The sequence below is a fragment of the Pan troglodytes genome, chromosome 16, assembly GCF_028858775.2.
Source record: "Pan troglodytes isolate AG18354 chromosome 16, NHGRI_mPanTro3-v2.0_pri, whole genome shotgun sequence".
Classification (NCBI taxonomy): Eukaryota; Metazoa; Chordata; class Mammalia; order Primates; family Hominidae; genus Pan; species Pan troglodytes.
This window is the reverse complement of record NC_072414.2, coordinates 64188555-64207810: the sequence shown is the minus strand read 5'-3', so window position 1 is coordinate 64207810 and position 19256 is coordinate 64188555. Positions and strand designations below refer to the sequence as shown.

Here is a 19256-nt window from a genome sequence, read left to right as displayed (position 1 = left end):
TCAAGGTTGTGAATTCTTCCCATGGCTTAAGTCCTGGGATACTTCTGCAGTGAAAGGAGGTCTTGTACCTCTTCCTCAGAGTCAGAAGTTCTGAGTACCTTTGCCCTATTCTGAAAAGGGCTAGGGGCTCCTGCTCCCAGCTGCTCTCTTCCTTTGGCTTCCAATTCAGTTCCCCCTGCCCCGCATCCTGCAGACAGGCGCTCCCGCAGGGGGCCCTTGTGGACCTGCACTGGAGTCTGTTGCCTTCACTGAGCTGCCTGTGCTGGCCTTGCATGGTGCCTGTAGGGGGATTTGCTTTGCTGTGCCATTGGGGTACAGCTGCTGCTCTTACTCTAGACCAAAAAGTCGGGTTGAGTGACTGGTGGCAGGGCCACAGATAGAGACAGCGGGGAGGGTGGCTGACCCTGGCGGCCCTGGACTGAGCGTCTGGAGGAGTCGTGGAGGCTCTTTCCCTTCTTTCTCCTCTGAGAGCTCGTTCTTCAGGCTCTTCCAGCTTGTCATGTCGAGTGCCTGGCCACTGCTCAGGGTTGGAGGCTCAGTCCCTTTGCCCTGTCTGTTCCAGCTCTGGAGCTAACTCAGGGATCCCTGATCAGGGTTACATAGGTTTGGTAAAATGAGTGCTGGAAATTAACTTTCTCCCAGTAGTCTTAGGTCATGCTCAGTGAACTTAAACTTTATCCGGATATGGTTTTCCTTCAGCCTTTCTATTCCCTTTCTAGCCAGTGAAAGACCCGCTGCCCTTTGACCTCAGCCCTTCCAAGCCCCCAAATTTAAAACGCCACCCCCTGCCACCGGAAAAAACAGAAAACAAACAAACAAAAAAAAAAAACAAAAAAAAACTAAAACACCCATCTGGTCTGGGCATCTTCCTTTCCTTTTTCACTATGTATCCTGTTACTGGGCTCAAACAGCTTTCAGATAAGAGATGACATTTCTATTAAATGCTCTTTCAGTAGCGAACTGAGTTCATACTTGACTAAGGATATTTTCCGGACTGTCTGTCATCAGCATCCTTAGTGGGTTTCCCCATATTTAAATTGGTAGAGGCCAGGGATGGTGGCTCACACCTGTAATCTCAGTACTTTGGGAGGCCAAGGTAGGTGGATTGCTTGAGCTCAGAAGACCAGCCTGGGCAACCTGGTGAAACCCTGTCTCTACTAAAAATTCAAGTTAGCTAGCTGGGCATGGTGATGCACTTATGTAGTCCCAGCTACTTGGAGAGGGGGTGGTGCTGGGGCAGCAGGATCGCTTGAACCCAGGAGGTTGAGGTTGCAGTGAGCCAAGATGGTACCAGCCTAGGTGACAAAGTGACACTCTGTCTCAAAAAAGAAACCAAACAAACATAAAAAAAACAAAACAAAAAAATCGGTAGAGAGTGATTTCTCTCCCAGGCCCACTTAACGTAGCCTGGGCCTGGCTGACACCTCACCATTCGTGTGATGTGATTGCTGTTCTGATGCTTAGATACTCTTGGCGCAGTCTCACAATTGCCACCATGGTAGGAAGGTGTCCCAGGAGACGGTGCACCTTGAACCAGTCACCACTAAAGTGGCTGCCTTTCTGGGTCTCTCCACACATCCCCTCTCTCTAATTTCCCTACTTAATTGTGTGATTTCATGGTCTCAAAGGAGGAACAGAGGCTGATCTTGACTTAGATATACTGAACCATGAAATCACTGCATAGAATGTGGGGACTTGAATGTGTCTTTGGGCAAGTCATTTAACCTCTTAAGACCTAATCTGTAAAATGGATTAGATATGTTTAATTATAGCCTTAGCATTAAATATTCATTGCTGTTATTATTAAGTGTCTGATAAGTCTCAGTGTACATGGATGTAATCTTCCTAACTCCCATTACCTCCATTTATAGATGAAGGTTATATGGCCAATAAAGCCTGGGTTTGAATCTAGGTCTACTGACTCCAAAGCCAGTCTTCTCTCCTGCAACATCATGCTCTGTCTAGCAGGAGATGAGAACAGGTCTCCATTTGGAGCCTGTCAGTGGGGTCAGAGACTAAGATTCAGGCTCAGGTTCTAAATTCCATATCCTTTCTTCCATACCCTGGTGTTTCCTATGAACAGACAGATACTTTAGGGCTGCAAGGTTTGGATTGCATGGCACTGCTCAGAAGATAAGTTACAGGTCTGGGCTAGGCTGTAGCTGCCCCTCCAGGTGACTAGACCTTTCCTTTCTGTGTCACCAGTTAACACTGGCCAACAGTTCCTTCCATTAACTGTTCACTGCTTTCTCCTGTGTCTAACTGATGCAGTTTATGACCCATAACTAAGAGCAGTACCAGGTATGGCTCTGTTTCCTGTTCATGTCCCCTGTCCTCTGGGCTGCATGCATTCCATTCTTACAGAAAGAATACCTTTAACCTAGTACATCCTGCCACACATCTGCTTCTACTGTGAAATTAATGAGGGGGTATTACCGATTCTTCCCTCACTCATCATTTACTGAGATGCTGGTGATTGCATTATAATCCTCTAAAGCTTACATTGTCTTTCTGATTCTTGGTCTTATCTGAGCAAGTGATCTATAAATAACTCAGTGGCTTTCTCATGACTGTTTTAATTATTAGATTTTAATCAAGTGTCTTATTAAATATATCTGCATGCTTCCACAGGCATCTGTCTCTTCACATGGCTGTTCAGTGTGCCTCTCACAAGTTAGCCCAAGTTTTCTGTTCTCCTGCTTCAAACTCAGTTGAGCTGCCTTGCTTTGGCTTTGATCCCAGCTTTCCAGCGCTGCTCAATCTGTTGCCATGGCAGGCCATTGGAAAGGCTCAGTGCATCCCCGTGCCTGAAGCCAAGTGAGCGCTCACTCCATGCATGCATGGAGGCTGGGCAGGAGTCTGCCTAATCAACCAGCCATGTGAGGAGGGAGGGCCTGTTCCTTCCTGTAAGCTATGTCATGAGGCAGTGTGGTCAAGTCCTCTGCCAGGGAGTGGCCTGGGCCCAGCCTGGGCATGTTTTCATGCCAGGGTGCTAGAGCGTACTGCCAGATTGTCTCCCTCCACCCCCAATCAAAAAATCCTTCCAGAAGGGAAGAGCCAATTTCCCCTGTATTGGAGGGGAAGTGGCAGCACCTCCTGAAGCAGTTGGACTTTCATCACCCTACCTCTGCATCTGCCTGAAGGACAGATTTAGCCAATTAACCTAAGGTTACCTTCCTCTCTGATAAATTCCCCATTCTGTCTTCCCATGTGTTGTGTCTCGTTTTTTTCCTCCTCCTTCCCTCTTCCTTGCCCCCTCTTCCCCTAAACCTTACAGATAGCTCGTGAGGCTGAGGCAGCCATGTTCCACCGCAAGCTGTTTGAAGAACTTGTGCGAGCCTCAAGTCACTCCACAGACCTCATGGAAGCCATGGCCATGGGCAGCGTGGAGGCTTCTTATAAGTGTTTAGCAGCAGCTTTGATAGTTCTGACGGAGTCTGGCAGGTAGGGCCCTAAGGGCAGGTAACACTGTTAGGATAACCAGCCTCTTGCTCTACCTGCTCTAGGAGAAGACAGCCAGGCCCAACCTGGCATCTGGGCACAGAGCCTCTTCTCGTCTGTAGGAACACCGCCAGGGAGGTCATGGCAGGGCAGGACCAAAGGGTCCTGTGGCTCAGTAGGCACAGTAGATGTCACAGGCACTTGGTGAAGGACTGGTTTCTGTGGAGTCTTGATCTTGGCTCAGCTCAGAATCTCCAGTGATTGGGCTCCTCTTGGCCTTTGTCCCCAGGAACGTGTTCCTCACCAGCTGTCCGGTGACTCTTCCCCTCCCTCTCCTTTTGTGACAAAGCTCTGACAAAGCTCTGTCCCCCTCTTGTCCCTCTGGACGGATGTTGCTCCCCTAGATTGCCCGTGAGGCAGAGGCCGCCATCTACCACTTGCAATTATTTGAGGAACTCCGCCGCCTGGCGCCCATTACCAGCGACCCCACAGAAGCCACCGCCGTGGGTGCCGTGGAGGCCTCCTTCAAGTGCTGCAGTGGGGCCATAATCGTCCTCACCAAGTCTGGCAGGTAGGAGGCGGCAGCGGCTCCCTGGAATGCCCTGCTCAGTGGCACCTCTTCTTGGGGGTCCTGGGAGCAGTCCATTGAACAATGCTCAGGTGGCACTGAGCCAAGGTAAGACCCCTCTGCCTGCCACCTTGGGCCTGCAGGGAAGGATTGAGCAGAGCCCCTTCCCTGGGCCCAAAGGACTCTAGGTAGCACTCATAAGGAATGTCAGAACATTTGGATCAAAAGCAAATTTATGCTGGAGATTTATTACATAACAGTGCACAGGCTGACTACAAATGGTTATTTGATATTGAACATTTAGTCCTCTAAAATTGTAAAAGATAACCACTTTTGCTTATTCCAGTTACTATGTGCTCTTTAAAAATTTCAGTTGGGAAATGAATTTATTTAAATGCTGTTTACTGTGCCTCCATTTGGCACACGAGTCCCTGCTGTTTTCGAGCCCTAAAGACAAATTGGGTTCCAGCTCAGGAGAGGTTGCTGTGCTATCTTGGCTGACATTCTGTGGGGCCTGGCAGCCAGGCTGAGGACTGTGTGGCCTATGCTGGGCCTCCAACTTGGGATCCCTTCCTTGGCCCAGGACACTGAGTTAATGTCCTTCACTCTCCTAGTTAGGGAGTATGCTCCTTGTCCCTGTCCACAGGGCAGCAAGGGTTTCCTGGAAGAGAGGAGCAAACAGGCAGTGCCCATGCACTGAGGAGCAGCAGATGGGCGTGGGCAGCCCAGAGAACCAGGACACAAGCTCTGTGCAGATGCCCTCAGCAGAGGGCTCCAGCCTCCCACTCTTGGCTGAACAGCTCCAACCCGTAGGGTTGACCTTTCTTAAAAGGTCCAGTTCTTGCTGTTTGGCTATTTTAAGCTCTAGTCTTCTGGGGTTTCACTCAGCTGGTCCTGGCTTCAGCAGTTGCTTCCCTCTGAAGGCCTTGCATAGAGGCCAAGCGTGAAGTGCAGGGACTTCTCTGCTGTGATGTGGCTTAAGTTTCCCTGACACCTGTTGAGTGTCCTCATAACTTCCCTTCTGGTGCCCCTCCCCAGCTCCTGAGACACAGCTGCAGCTACAAGTGTGCAGTGTCAGTGTTCAAGAAAGTGCCTGGCAGAGGGGCTTTAGAAGGGTCCCCTGCCTTCCAAAGGAGCTTTGGCAGGCAGAGCTGCTCCTGCAGCAACACTCCCATTTCCTGTTCTTGCCTGCTGAGTAGCACCTAGATTTCTAAGCCTCACCTAGATACTCAGATTTGATTCTGGGCCTTTATAGCCCAGTTGCTGGGACTGTTTCAGGAGCTAGGGGCCATGTGGGGCAGGGAGAGGGCACAAAAGTAGAGAAGCCTGATGTTGATTCCCAGGGGGCTGGTCAGCTCTGCTACTGCTCCTTGCAGATGTCAAGAGTCAGGTGCTAGTCACGTGCTGCTTGGCTTGTCACTGTCATTGGCAGCGAGAGGAATGGGTGCTGGTGACATTGGGCCAGGGCTGCCTCTCTGTGTCAGAGTTCAGGGTGTAGGAGGGGTTCTGCCAACCATGGGCTGTGTGGGGTAAGTGGGTGAGGCTGATCTTGCTGGGTCAAGGTGATCCTGAGCCCTTGGCCTGTGGAATGGGGGTAGAGGGCAAATGGTAACCTAGCATGCTGTGGGGGATATAGGATGAGGGGCTGCCCGAGCCTCGGGAGGGGTCCTAGGGAGCAGATGTTGAAGAGGCCAGAGCCCTCAGTGAGCTGGATGAGAGGGTGAGCTGTGTGAACGCCCTGAGGGTACTTCCTGGGGCCTCGTGTAATGGTCTCTTCTGTATGTCCCCCATCCCATCTCAGGTCTGCTCACCAGGTGGCCAGATACCGCCCACGTGCCCCCATCATTGCTGTGACCCGGAATCCCCAGACAGCTCGTCAGGCCCACCTGTACCGTGGCATCTTCCCTGTGCTGTGCAAGGACCCAGTCCAGGAGGCCTGGGCTGAGGACGTGGACCTCCGGGTGAACTTTGCCATGAATGTTGGTACGTGGCTGGAGCAGGGGCTAGAGCCTAGAGGAGCTTGGGGATGCTTGAGCATTGGCTTCTGTGGGACCCTGAAAGTTTGGGGAATAGAAAGGGGAACACGCAGACCTTAGTGGGGCAAAAGGCCCAGCGACTGTTCCTCTCCCTCATTGGGAATGTTCGTTCTGAATCTCTCATTCTCCGAAGTCCTAAGCTGAGCCAGGAGGGAAAAGGGTCCTTTGAGTTGTAGGGCTGAGCAATTCAGTTCCTCTTCTCTTCTAGTCTGGGGCTCAAAGCAAAATTGTCCATTTTTTGGCATCTGCTCATTACTGAGAGTTTTTTTTGTTTTTTGTTTTTTTTTTTTAATAAAATTGGTCACAGCTCCTGTGCTGTGGGGTGGCATACACAGATTACGTACTGATGTGGCCATTGTCCCTGTATAAGGTAGGGTATCATCAGATGACAGGAAGCAGCTAGCTCTGACCCTGGGCAAGGCTTTGCACCCTCTCCAGGATAGTGAATGATGTCCAAAGGTCCCTGCCAACCCTGCCATCTGAGTGATAAGGACATTTCAGGGCCTTCCTCCTGTTTGCCTGGGCTGTGAGTTTGGTGCCACCTTGTGGTGTGAGGAAGTAGTGGTCAGCCAGCCTAGTTCAGTACTCAAGCTATGGGGCAGCTGCCCAGGTGCAAACCTGCCTGGCTTGGCTTTCACTCACCAACCTCCCTTCTCTTCCTCCAGGCAAGGCCCGAGGCTTCTTCAAGAAGGGAGATGTGGTCATTGTGCTGACCGGATGGCGCCCTGGCTCCGGCTTCACCAACACCATGCGTGTTGTTCCTGTGCCGTGATGGACCCCAGAGCCCCTCCTCCAGCCCCTGTCCCACCCCCTTCCCCCAGCCCATCCATTAGGCCAGCAACGCTTGTAGAACTCACTCTGGGCTGTAACGTGGCACTGGTAGGTTGGGACACCAGGGAGGAAGATCAACGCCTCACTGAAACATGGCTGTGTTTGCAGCCTGCTCTAGTGGGACAGCCCAGAGCCTGGCTGCCCATCATGTGGCCCCACCCAATCAAGGGAAGAAGGAGGAATGCTGGACTGGAGGCCCCTGGAGCCAGATGGCAAGAGGGTGACAGCTTCCTTTCCTGTGTGTACTCTGTCCAGTTCCTTTAGAAAAAATGGATGCCCAGAGGACTCCCAACCCTGGCTTGGGGTCAAGAAACAGCCAGCAAGAGTTAGGGGCCTTAGGGCACTGGGCTGTTGTTCCATTGAAGCCGACCCTGGCCCTGGCCCTTACTTGCTTCTCCAGCTCTCTAGGCCTCTCCAGTTTGCACCTGTCCCCGCCCTCCACTCAGCTGTCCTGCAGCAAACACTCCACCCTCCACCTTCCATTTTCCCCCACTACTGCAGCACCTCCAGGCCTGTTGCTATAGAGCCTACCTGTATGTCAATAAACAACAGCTGAAGCACCTGTTTCCTCTCTTTTCTGCTGGGGAGGGGGAGGTGGTTGAACCCTGCCCTCTGAGCAGGCTGGGAATGGCTGCAGCCTCGTGCCCCGCAGTGGGAGCTATGGTGGTGTCACCTGCCATCCTGCCCACCTCCTGGTGCAGAGGCGCTGGGAAAGCAGTAGCTTACTATCTTAGGGTTACAGGTTGCCCCCTTCAGTGCTGCAGGGAGATTTTAATGGCTTACGTGAACCAAAGATGGGAAAGAGCAGGGACAAGGCCTCCCTCCCACTCTGGTAGATAAACCCAAATTGCAAAGTGGCCTTGGCCATGGTTCTTCCACTTTGGTCTTCCTGCATTAGCGTATCCCTTATGGGGGCTGTAGGAGGAGTCAGCTCTGGGCGCCTGAGACTGGGTTTGGCTCCCAGGTCCTCAGTTGTGGACCTAGGCTCCCCTTGGGACCCCTCCTGTTTGCTGGTGCCCTCCCACCATGATGCTGTAGTGCCAAGGGGCTGGGGGAGAGAGTTGGGAATGGGACCAAATCTGGCCTGCGCTTTTCCTCTCCCCTGACCACACTCCCAAGGACCAAGTGTCCTGGTGGGGATGGAAGAGGAAAGGGCCTGCAGGCCAGGCAAAAGCTCATTGTCACATTGAGCTGTGCCTCTGCTTCCCTGCCTTTGATTTGTGTCCATCTTCAGCCCCTTTGCAGACTCCTCCAAAAGTGTATTTCCTTGGAGAAACTGCAATGTTAACTCCGGCAAAAGTGCGTGGGAGCATCCTGGCTCCCGGGTTCGTGGTGGTGACTTGGCTGTCAGACCATGGTGTTCAATATCCCCTTTGGTGTTCCCCACTCACGGTAAAATTGAAACTTATCCGGAGCTCTATGTTGGGAAGGGTTAGGTTGGAGAGGGGCCGGAATTGGTTCCTGCAGAGGGACACAAGCCGCAAGACTAGGACGACAGAAGCGTCCAGAGGGGACACAATACCCTCGACGTGAGGGACAGGAGGTGCCGCGCCAGGCCCTGGCCTCCGGGACCTTCCAGTCCGGGGGACCGAGCGCTAGGATCTGCTCAGAGCTTGGAGCCCCACCTGGGGAAGGTGGGGAAGGAGAGAAGCTGGGGAAGCTGGGGAATGAGGGGGAGGAACGGCCAATGGGCTGTGCCCGGCCCGCTCGACCCGCCAATGGGCGGGCGGGGCGGGCTCTCGACGGGGCGGGCGGGGTCCGGCGGGGGCTGGGTCCCGGCGCGCGGTCGGGGCGATGGGTGCAGGCGCCGCGATGACCGCTTTAAGCCGGAGCGAGGCCACCGAGGCGGACAGGTAAGGGGTTGCGGCCCGGGGGCCGGTCTCGGGGGTTCCGGAGGCCGCCGCGAGGGGCTGCTGCCGCGCGGGGCAGGACGGCTCCTGGGGCCGCGGCAACTCGGCGCGTTCTGCCCACGGGGCAGGCACTTCCCGGCCGCCGGAATGCGGGCTCCGGGCCAGAGCTGCACCGCGCGCCCAGGCGTCTCCCGGGGCCCGCGAGGTGTTCGCGCTAGTACCGGGTGTCCTGTCTGAGTCTGCTGCGACCTGGGGGATGAGGGACGGTCCCGGCAGCATCGGGGCAAGGAAGGGCACCCTCCTCGGGACGCCCCGCATGGCCCATCTCCGCCTCGCCACTCTGTTCATCCTTTCATTTATTCATTCATCATTCGTTGCCCGCAGTATCGACTCCCACTCCTAATTGCCCCCGACCCAAAGGTTGGATTTCCCTGCGTCCCCTGGAGGGCCAGACTGTTTCCTCTCGCCGCCGAATCCGCACTTGTAGCGGCCCGCGGCTGCGGGGAGGCAGCTCGGAGCTGTCTCAGCACGACGCGGCCTCCCCCGGGCGCCAGGCCCATCCCGGTCGGGCGGGCTGGGGCCGGTCTCCCGGCCTCGAGACCTGGTCCAAAGTCGCCCTGGGAGAAAGGGATAAGGAGGCAGGGCAGACAGGAGCTGGCGCTGCACGTAACATCCAGAATTGTGGTTTCTGCTGCTTGAGGTCTTAGGGTCCTGGGAGTGACATTGTTTGGGGGAACCTGTCAATTCCTGCCCCGGTCCAGGTTCCAAGCCGCACAGCCTAAGGTCGGGTACAGCCTGGCATCCTCGGCCAGCTAGCACTGGGGCAGGTAGGATGAATGTGTGAGCCTTGTGTCCAAATCAGCCCGAGACACACAGGGATGTGGACCCTAGCGGGGCTCCCTCTGCCTTATCCTCAGAGGGACTGGTGGGGCTCCACCCCGCTGTCGTCTGTGTCTCTGCTCTGCTTGCCGCCCCACTCACTATGCTTGATTGTTTAAAGGTGCCCCTCCTTGCAGGGGCCAGGCTCCTAGGGAACGAGGGAGGGTACCCTGGCAACCTGATGTCTTCACCCCATGTCCACCTGTAGCCGGCTCTAAAGTCTGGCTCCTTTCAGAGCGAAGACTTATGGCCTTGCTGGGAGAGGTAGAATAGAGGGTGTCTATCCCATTCTTCAGTGAGGAGTCAGTATGCCCCTCCTTCTTTTTTCTTTTTTTTTTTTCTGAGACAGTTTCACTCTGTCGCCCAGGCTGGAGTGCCGTGGTGGGATCTTGGCTCACTGCAACCTCTGCCTCCCAGGTTCAAGTGATCCTCCTGCCTCAGCCTCCCGAGTAGCTGGGATTACAGGTGCCCACCACCACGCCCAGCTAATTTTTGTATTTTTAGTAGAGATGGGGTTTCACCATGTTGGCCAGGCTGGTCTTGAACTCCTGACCTCAGGTGATCCACCCACCTCAGCCTCCCAAAGTGCTAGGATTACAGGGACTACAGGTGTGAGCCACGTGCCTGGCCCCCTCCATAGTCTTCTGATCAGGCTGGCTGGAGACCATGCTGCAGACACTCTTAGGTTTAAGTTTTAGTTTGACAGGCATTGAGGTAGCCTCAGTGGGCACCTCTGGGACAAATGGGCAGGTCCAGAGGGGAAAGCTGACAGAGGCCCCATCGAGCTTCCAGGAGAGTTTAGGCTGGGGCCAAATAGAAGTTCTCCTTCCCAACTTCCCCTTGGGAGAATTTTCTGAATAGCCTGAAGAGGGTAGCTCAAGCTCCATCTGTGCCTTGATGTTGCTGGCTGCTTTCAAATTTCTTTCTTTTTTTTTGAGACGGAGTTTTGCTCTTGTTACCCAGGCTGGAGTGCAATGGCGTGATCTCGGCTCACTGCAGTCTCTGCCTCCTGGGTTCAAGTGATTCTCCTGCCTCAGCCTCCCGAGTAGGTGGGATTACAGGCATGTGCCACCACACCCGGCTAATTTTGTATTTTTTAGTAGAGACGGGGTTTCTCCATGTTGGTCAGGCTGGTCTCCAACTCTCGACCTCAGGTGAGCTGCCCACCTCAGCCTCTCAAAGTGCTGGGATTACAGGTGTGAGCCACTGCACCTGGCCTCAAATTTCTAAATTTAGCAAGGCCCCAAAGCTTTGGCACAGACCAGAGAGACTTGTATGCTAATTCATCCACCTAGGGTGCTCCCGTGACCCCCTGAGGTTGAGGTCGGCAGTACCCAAGGTGGGTTGCTGCCAGCTGGCCTCTTGGAAGCTCTCCCATGAGCTGCTGCGCTGTTAGTGCCTCCTGGGTGGCTCCACCCCGTCCCTAACCTGCTTAGGTTCGCTCTGGTCCTTGCCTGCCACGGACCATGTTTATCAGCTGGAGGGAAGAGCCTCACTCTGGAATCAGAAGTGAGTTCTAAGCCTCAGGCTGTTCCTGTTTTGCTGCGACTTGGGACAAGTCACTTCCGCTTTCTGGGCCTGCTTTACACCATAAGGTAAGGAGATTGGACTGTAGGTTCCCTAAAGGCCTTCTGCATGCAGTCATCCAGTGATTCTCCTAACTAGACACTTCTAGCAGCTTCAGGGGAAGTTTGTCTACACTCATGCTACAGTATTTTCAGCAAATGTGATTGGACAAGTGGGCCTGTGCCTTATCTTTTGGTGGAGTGAAAAAATTTGGGCCAGTGAAGCCAAATCCTTACAGCAAGCAGCATGCAGCATACCTGGCTCTTTGCTGATTGCAAATAGGCATTTAAAGTATGAATTTGAGCCGGGCGCGGCAGCTCACACCTCTAATCCCAGCACTTTGGGAGGCTGAGGCAGGTGGATCCCCTGAGGTCAGGAGTTCAAGACCAGCCTGGCCAACATGGTAAAACCCCATCTCTACTAAAAATACAAAAATGAGCTAGGTGTGGTGGTGTGTGCCTGTAATCCCAGCTACCTGGGAGGCTGAGGCTGGAGAATCTCTGGAACCTGGGAGGCAGAGGCTGTAGTGAGCTGAGATCACGCAACTGCATTCCAGCCCGGGCGACAGAGTGAGACTCTGTCTCAAAAAAAAAAAAATTAATAAATAATAAAGAAAAATAAAATATGAGTTTGGAATCAGATATCTCCATTACTTCCAGCTAAAGCGTCATCATAGGTATTTCCTAAGTTTTAAGTTCTGGATAAAAACTCCACCGGTGCCTACTATCTCCACCATGAACTCTGTTAAGGAACCTTCACTTTTGTATATGCCTGCTGTTTTCTCTTCATTTCCCTGTCTTCTGCATAAGCATGCCCTCTTGCTAAGTAATTCAAGCATAAGGTCTTGGAATACTAAAATCATAAGCTTAGGAGAAAGAATAAAATAAAACTTATTCCCCATCCCCCAAAAATCCCTCCAATTTCCTTCCCAGTTTCGGAAGATGTTTCATTTATTTTCAGAATTTCTTCTTTGCTGTGGCTACCCATGGAAAGCCCTTGAAGTCAAGAACGGTGTAGCATTCCACTCTGACATCTGGTGTGAGCCTGAATACCAGAAAATAATTTTTCTCTCTTCCAGGAAAGTGAAAATGATTTCCCGCAATTCTGCAGCCATCTCTGATGCAAGTGTGAGTTTCACTTGAGGTCGACCTTGGCCACTGTGCGCTATTCACCTGGACTTCAGGGCATCAGTCTGTCACCACCTGTCATCACCAACCTTTGAAGCTTTAATTCCCCAGTTATTTGCTAATATGGGAAAGGAAGGAGGAGGGGGAGGGCAGAAGCCCCTGGGAATGGAGCTTCCTGTGTAATTAAGAAGTAACAGCCTCCCTGAGGTGCACCTGCACAGATTCCAAAAGACAGGCATTGTTCTCAGGGATATAAGCCACTGTAGCAGAAAGTGATTCCTCGCCCCTCCTTCCCACTACTATACATTTTTATTAGTTTAGAAATGCACGGCCTGGTGCGTTGGCTCACATCTGTAATCCCAGCACTTTGGGAGGCTGAGGCGGGCGGATCACGAGGTCAGGAGATCGAGACCATCCTGGCTAACAGGGCGAAACCCCATCTCTACTAAAAATACAAAAAAAAAATTAGCCAGGCATGGTGGTGGGCGCCTGTAGTCCCAGCTACTCGGGAGGCTGTGGCAGGAGACTGGCGTGAACCCGGGAGGCGGAGCTTGCAGTGAGCAGAGATCACGCCACTGTACTCCAGCCTGGGCGACAGAGCAAGACTGCGTCTCGAAAAAAAAAAAAGAAATGCACAAGCCAGGTGTGGTGGCTCACGCCTGTAATCCCAGCACGTTGGGGGGCTGAGGCGGGTGGATCGCCTGAGGTCAGGAGTTTGAGGCCAGCCTGGCCAACATAGTGAAACCCTGTCTCTACTAAAAATACAAAAAATTTGCTGGGCGTGGTGGCGGGCACCTGTAATTTCAGCTACTAGGGAGGCTGAGGCAGGAAAATCGCTTGAACCCGGGAGGCAGAGGTTGCAGTGAGCCAAGATCACACCATTTGCACTCCAGCCTGGGCAACAAGAATGAAAAAAAAAAAAAAAAAAAAGAAATGATCGGTCATCATTTAGGACTGGAGGCGTGTTTTAATAACCTGTGGCAACTGAACCAATCTTTATTTATTTATTTATTTATCTATTTATTTATTTATTTTTGAGACGAACTGTCACTCTTGTTGCCCAGGCTAGAGTGCAATGGCACGATCTCAGCTCACTGCAACCTCTGCCTCCCAGGTTCAAGCGATTCTCCTGCCTCAGCCTTCCGAGTAGCTGGGATTACAGGCATGTGCCACCACGCCCGACTAATTTTTTGTATTTTTAGTAGAGATGGGGTTTCTGCATGTTGGTCAGACTGGTCTTGAACTCCTGACCTCAGGTGATCCGCCCACCTTGGCCTCCCAAAGTGCTGGGATTACAGGCATTAGCCACTGCACCTGGCCGACTGAACCAATCTTTAAAGCCTTGTCGTAAATTAGTGTTTCCTCAGTGATGTTTGTAATTACATTGTTAATTTTTAAGCAGTTTTTGGCTGGCTCTATTTCTTTTTAACCTAAAGTAAAGATCACTTGAAGAATTAGTTTAAATCAAACATGAATTGCTTTTCCTCCTAACATCTGTACATGGCACATCAATGGTATAAGTAGTTAATTGTCGAGATCCTACTGGTATTTCATTTCATTGCCTTACCCACCGCACAGCAGCATGGGCAGTATGCCTGACCAAACAACTGTGACTGATTATTAGGATTTTTTTTCTCTCTTCTGTAGGAAAAAAGTTTAGATATTTCTAATATGTGTTAGAATTAATCAGATTACTCAAAACCTGCCAGTAATCACTCAGGCCACACAAAATGCTATTTTAAAATACATTTTGAATTTTTGAAGGATTACTTAGAAATTTTATTTTAAAATAACCCAGTGACAGTACTTCAGAATTGGTATTCCTATTGGGCTTCCTTCATTACCAGACAAGTTGAAACATGTTTATATTCTGAATTGCTAACTTTTTATTGTGGAAAATTTCAAACATATACAAAAGGAGAGAGAATAGTATAATAAGTGGCATGTACCCATCTCCTGGTTTTAGCAATAATCAAGTCATGGGTAAAGTTTGTTTCATATATACCTTCCTTCTCCCTGTCTCCTGGATTATTCTGAAGCAAATTGTAGCTATTATATTATTTTATCCAAAAATATTTCAGTGTATATCTATAAAAGAGCCTTTAAAAAATATTTCTACAATATCATTATTACATCTAAAAAATGGCAGTAACTTCTTAATCAGATAGCTAGTCAGCATTTACATTCCCTCCATTGTCTCATAAATGTCTTTGTACCATTTAATAAGGATTCAGATGAAGTTTATACTTTGACTAAAGTCAAAGAGTTGACATTTTGAATCTCTATATCTTTATCTCTTTAATCTATGGTTTCCTCTTTTCTTCCTTTTCTTTTTTCCTTGCAAATTATTTGTTGGAAAAAAACAGGCTATGTTTTCTATAACTTTTTCTGATGTGTTGATGTTGTTTAAACCATTCCTTTGATTTATGTATTTCCTATACATTGGGAGTTGGACCTACAGTCTCGGTCAGATTCTGATGGTATTGTATGCTTCAAGAAGTATATAATATCAGTTATTTCTCTTTGAAGAATGTTATCAGCCATTGATGATTATTTCATGCAGACCCATTATTTAATTAGGGACTGAAAAATGGTATTAGTCTAATCCTACCAGTTTTTCATCATTTATTAGGAGACTCTTTCTATAAAAAGATGTGTTCCCAGCTGGGCACGGTGGGTCCTGCCTGTAATCCCAGCACTTTGGGAGGCCAAGGCAGGTGGATCACCTGAGGTCAGGAGTTTGAGACCAGCCTGGCCAACATGGTGAAACCCTGTCTCTACTAAAAAAAATACAAAAATTAGCTGGGCATGGTGGCGGGCACCTGTAATCCCAGCTACTCAGGAGGCTGAGGCAGGAGAATCGCTTGAACTCGGGAGGCGGAGGTTGCATTGAGCTGAGATCACACCATTGCACTCCAGCCTGGGCAACAAGAATGAAACTCCATTTAAAAAAAAAAAAGATGTGTTCCCTCTTCAACTATTTGCTTATCCTGAGGTGTAGCCAGTACTAGAAAGGCAGAATAAATACTTGACTCTTATTTCTTAGTTTTCAAAATCGTGGTATGGGCTCTAGTAGCCACCAAAGGTGGCCAATGAGTCATTTCGGTGTATTATAATCTCATGGATTTAAACATATTTGATGTGTTCTAATCCATTCTTATTGATGCTCAAATGGTCCCATCTTTAAGTTGGTTCCTGAGTTCTTGAGCCATGACTCCAGGCTTCAATGACTTCCTTAGTTTCTGGTATGATTAGACGTTTTAGGCTCCTTTTTGCATTTCCTCAGATCCGGAATCAGCCATTTCCCCAAGGAGCTGCTTAATTAGAGGAGTATTTTCTATCATTTGGGGGTCATAGGCTACGTTGAGAGTCTAATAAGAGTGAAATGCTCTCTTCCCAGAAACATACTCCTTTGTTCAGACCCAACAATTTTGCCCAAAGTTCCGGGAGTTCACAGATCCACCCTCCAACTCTTGCCTGGACCTCAGAGGCATGTAATTTACATTAGATTGTCAATCTGCGTCCATAATGATGGAAGACTTGGGAGAATGGGAAATAACCAAGTGTCCCCATGTGAAAACAGAAACTGGAAAAGTTAATGAGTCTTGCAATATAAGAAGACACAAGAGAACAGAGAGTTGTGGAGCAGACTTTGCCCTGGTCACACCAGCAGTGGAGATCCAGTTTTATTAAGGAAGGAACATGAGGACAAAGGTTTGTTCCTTGGTGAAGGACTATTAGCTAGAAGGTGGTCCATTTAGGTATTGGGAAGAACCTTTTTTTTTTAGACAGAATCTCACTCTGTCGCCCAGGCTGGAGTGCAGTGGTGCAATCTCGGCTCACTGCAAGCTCTGCCTCCCAGGTTCACGCCATTCTCCTGCCTCAGCCTCCTGAGTAGCTGCGACTACAGGCGCCCGCCACCACGCCCGGCTATTTTTTTGTATTTTTTTTAGTAGACACGGGGTTTCACCATGTTAGCCAGGATGGTCTCGATCTCCTGACCTTGTGATCCTCCCGCCTTGGCCTCCCAGAGTGCTGGGATTACAGGCGTGAGCCACCACGCCCAGCTAATTGACTATTAGAACTTTCTAATAGTCAGGACTGCAGTGACAGATCTAATAGATGATATTCATGTATAGGCATACATTTTGAAATTCCTGTTGCCTAGTTACAATGCACCTTTTTTTCCCCACCCACTCAAATATTTATTTCTTTACATAGAGTTTCTTGATATGGATAACACTGAATAAGGGTTTGGTTCGGTTTTGCCTTTTAAGCCATTCCAGCCATGTAGTCAATGTGATGTGATAGGACAGCCTAAGCTTTCAGACAGACCTGGGTTCAAATTCTTGCTCCACAAGTTACTGCTGAGTTTCTACTGGCTCTGAGCCTCCCGTTATCCTTCTATAAAACAGACTCACATCTAACCTGCTTCATAGGTACTCTGGCTGTGTAATGGCCTAGTACACAGTAGGTGCTCACTAAAACGTACTTTCCTTTCAGTGCCTCTAACTTTGAGAACCTAAAATGGGACTTCTTAGTGAAAATTCAGCTACAGCTCTAAGAAAAGCTACCTCTGTTTTACTTTTCCAGGCACAAAGTTCACTTTTTAAAATACACTTTTTGTTTTGAGAGAATTGTAAATTCACATTCAATTTTATAAAATACCACAGAGAGATCTCATGTATTCTTCACCCAGTTTCCCCCAATGGTAACATCCTGAATAGCAATAGAACAGTATCACAACCAGAAAATTGACAATATAATCCATCTACCTTAGTCAGATTTCACTAGTTTTACATGCACTCATTTGTGTCTCTGCATGTGTGTGGACCTATATTTAGTCTTGTGTGATTTTTATCACATGTAGATTTGGCAAAGTTCATTTTTAAAACCAAGCTTTATTTTTCTGTTGGTTCTGAAAGTTTCCATGTGGTGAAGAATGAGATTTTAGGAATTTTGAATTTCAGAGGTGTCTATTCATTAATAATATCGCAGTGCCTTTGGAACAATTCTTTTTCCTGCCTTCTCCTTCTCCTCCTTTTTAAAAATTCTTTTACTAAATGAAAATAGTATGTTTACTCTAATTATAAAATTCAGGCAAAGTGGCCTGAATACTTTGTTTTGTTTGAACTTATTCTAACAGGTGTATAATACTTTTAAGATCAAAACCAATAAAGCTCTTAAAGGCTGGGCATGGTGGCCCACACCTGTAATCCCAGCACTTCAGGAGCTGAGGTGGGCAGATCACCTGAGGTCAACAGTTCGAGACCAGCCTGGCCAACATGGCAAAACCCCATCTCTACTAAATATACAAAAATTTAGCTGGCTGAGGTGGCGGGCACCTGTAATCCCAGCTACTTGGGAGGCTGAGGCAGGAGAATCACTTGAACCTGGGGGTCGGAGGTTGCAGTGAGCCAAGATCATGCCACTGCACTCCACCTTGGGCGACAGAGCAAGACTCTGTCTCAAAAAAAAAAATTGAGGCAAAGTATACCAAAAATACAGAAAAGTATAAAGAAGAAAACAAAAAAACATGTAAAAATCCCAATTCCTGGAGGAAAATGTTAGAATTTTAGTGAGCATCTTTCTACATATATTATTAGGCACACTGTTCTACAGAATGCTTTTCCAATGTTATATAATGCTATCTTTCATGTTCATATAGACTTTTTAATAAGTTTTAATAAATATTGATATTTTTAATGGTTACATAGCCTTCTAGTCTACAAATAAAACATAATTTGTGCCTTATTGATGGACATTTATAGTACTTCCTTTTCTTCTCCTCTAACTACACTTTAATGAGCATTCTTTTTTTTTTTTTTTTCTTTGAGACGAAGTCTAGCTCTGTTGCACAGGCTGGAGTGCAGTAGGAGGATCTCAGCTCACTGTAATTTCCGCCTCCTGGGTTCAAGTGATTCTCCTGCCTTAGCCTCCTGAGTAGCTGGGATTACAGCTGCATACTACCATACCCAGCTAATTTTTGTATTTTTAGTAGAGATGGGGTTTCACCACATTGGTCAGGCTGGTCTGAACTCCTAACCTCGTGATCTGCCTGCTTTGGCCTCCCAAAGTGCTAGGATTACAGCCATGAGCCACCACGCCCAGCCAGTGAGCATTCTTATTATACATTGTAATTTGTGCTCAATTATTTCCTAGCAATAAATTGTTAGAAATGGAATTTACAGGTGTGACAGGTGTCTACATATAAAATTTATGTACCTTTTTCATACTGTTGTAACATACAAGTATGTGAGACTGTTCATTCACAATATGTTGATGAACATTAGATAGTATTAACTTTAAGGCTTTAAAATCTAAAAAGTTAGGGAAAAAAGATATTATGGCCAGGCACAGTGACTCACTCACACCTGTAATCCCAGCACTTTCAGAGGCTGGCTGAGGCTGGCAGATCACTTGAGCCCAGGAATTTGAGACTAGCCTGGCCAACATGGCGAGAACCCCGTTTCTATAAAAAATGCAAAAAGTAGCCAGGCTTGATGGCACATGCCTGCAGTCCCAGCTACTTTGGAGGCTGAGTGGGAGAATTGCTTGAGCCCAGCAGGCAGAGGTTGTAGTGAGTTTATATCACACCACTGCACTCCAGCCTGGGTAACAGAGTGATACCCTGTCTCAAAATATATATATAACTTATATCTTTAATTTACTGTTTTTTTTTTTTTTTTAGTTTTCTTTTTTGTTTTTTCTTTTTTGAGACAGGGTCTTGCTCTGTTGCCCAGGCTGGAGTGCAGTGACATGATCATAGTTCACTGCAGCCTCAACATCCCAGGCTCAAGTGATCCTCCCACCTCAGCCTCCCAAGTAGCAGATGGGAACTTATACCTGTTAGTATAAGTTCAAACAAAACAGTGTATAAAGAGTGAACATCATCCCTTTATTCTCCTGGATGTAGTCATGATTGATATATACCCTTAAGTATAGTTTTTTTATGTTA

General features: G+C 48.8%; 2 protein-coding genes across 17 annotated transcripts in view; both read left to right on the top strand.

The window, feature by feature from the left end:
- PKM (pyruvate kinase M1/2) overlaps positions 1–7436 on the top strand; it is a 32647-nt gene extending 25211 nt beyond the window's left edge. For 6 of the 14 annotated variants that reach the window (XM_063795241.1, XM_001175057.6, XM_009429483.4 and 3 more), the window contains 3 exons: positions 3278–3444; positions 5811–5992; positions 6711–7436. In XM_063795241.1, coding sequence (XP_063651311.1) covers positions 3278–3444; positions 5811–5992; positions 6711–6817 — 456 coding nt within the window. In that variant the 3' untranslated portion in view covers positions 6818–7436. Of the gene's footprint in view, positions 1–3277; positions 4013–5810; positions 5993–6710 lie in introns of all 14 variants that reach the window. The other 8 variants (XM_063795240.1, XM_001175100.6, XM_024349275.3 and 5 more) reach the window with 2 other exon arrangements.
- Positions 7437–8640: 1204 nt separating this feature from the next.
- Positions 8641–19256, top strand: part of GRAMD2A (GRAM domain containing 2A) — a 38014-nt gene continuing 27398 nt past the window's right edge. For all 3 annotated transcript variants that reach the window (XM_016927115.3, XM_016927112.3, XM_016927116.3), the window contains exon 1: positions 8641–8729. In XM_016927115.3, coding sequence (XP_016782604.1) covers positions 8671–8729 — 59 coding nt within the window. In that variant the 5' untranslated portion in view covers positions 8641–8670. The remainder of the gene's footprint in view (positions 8730–19256) is intronic.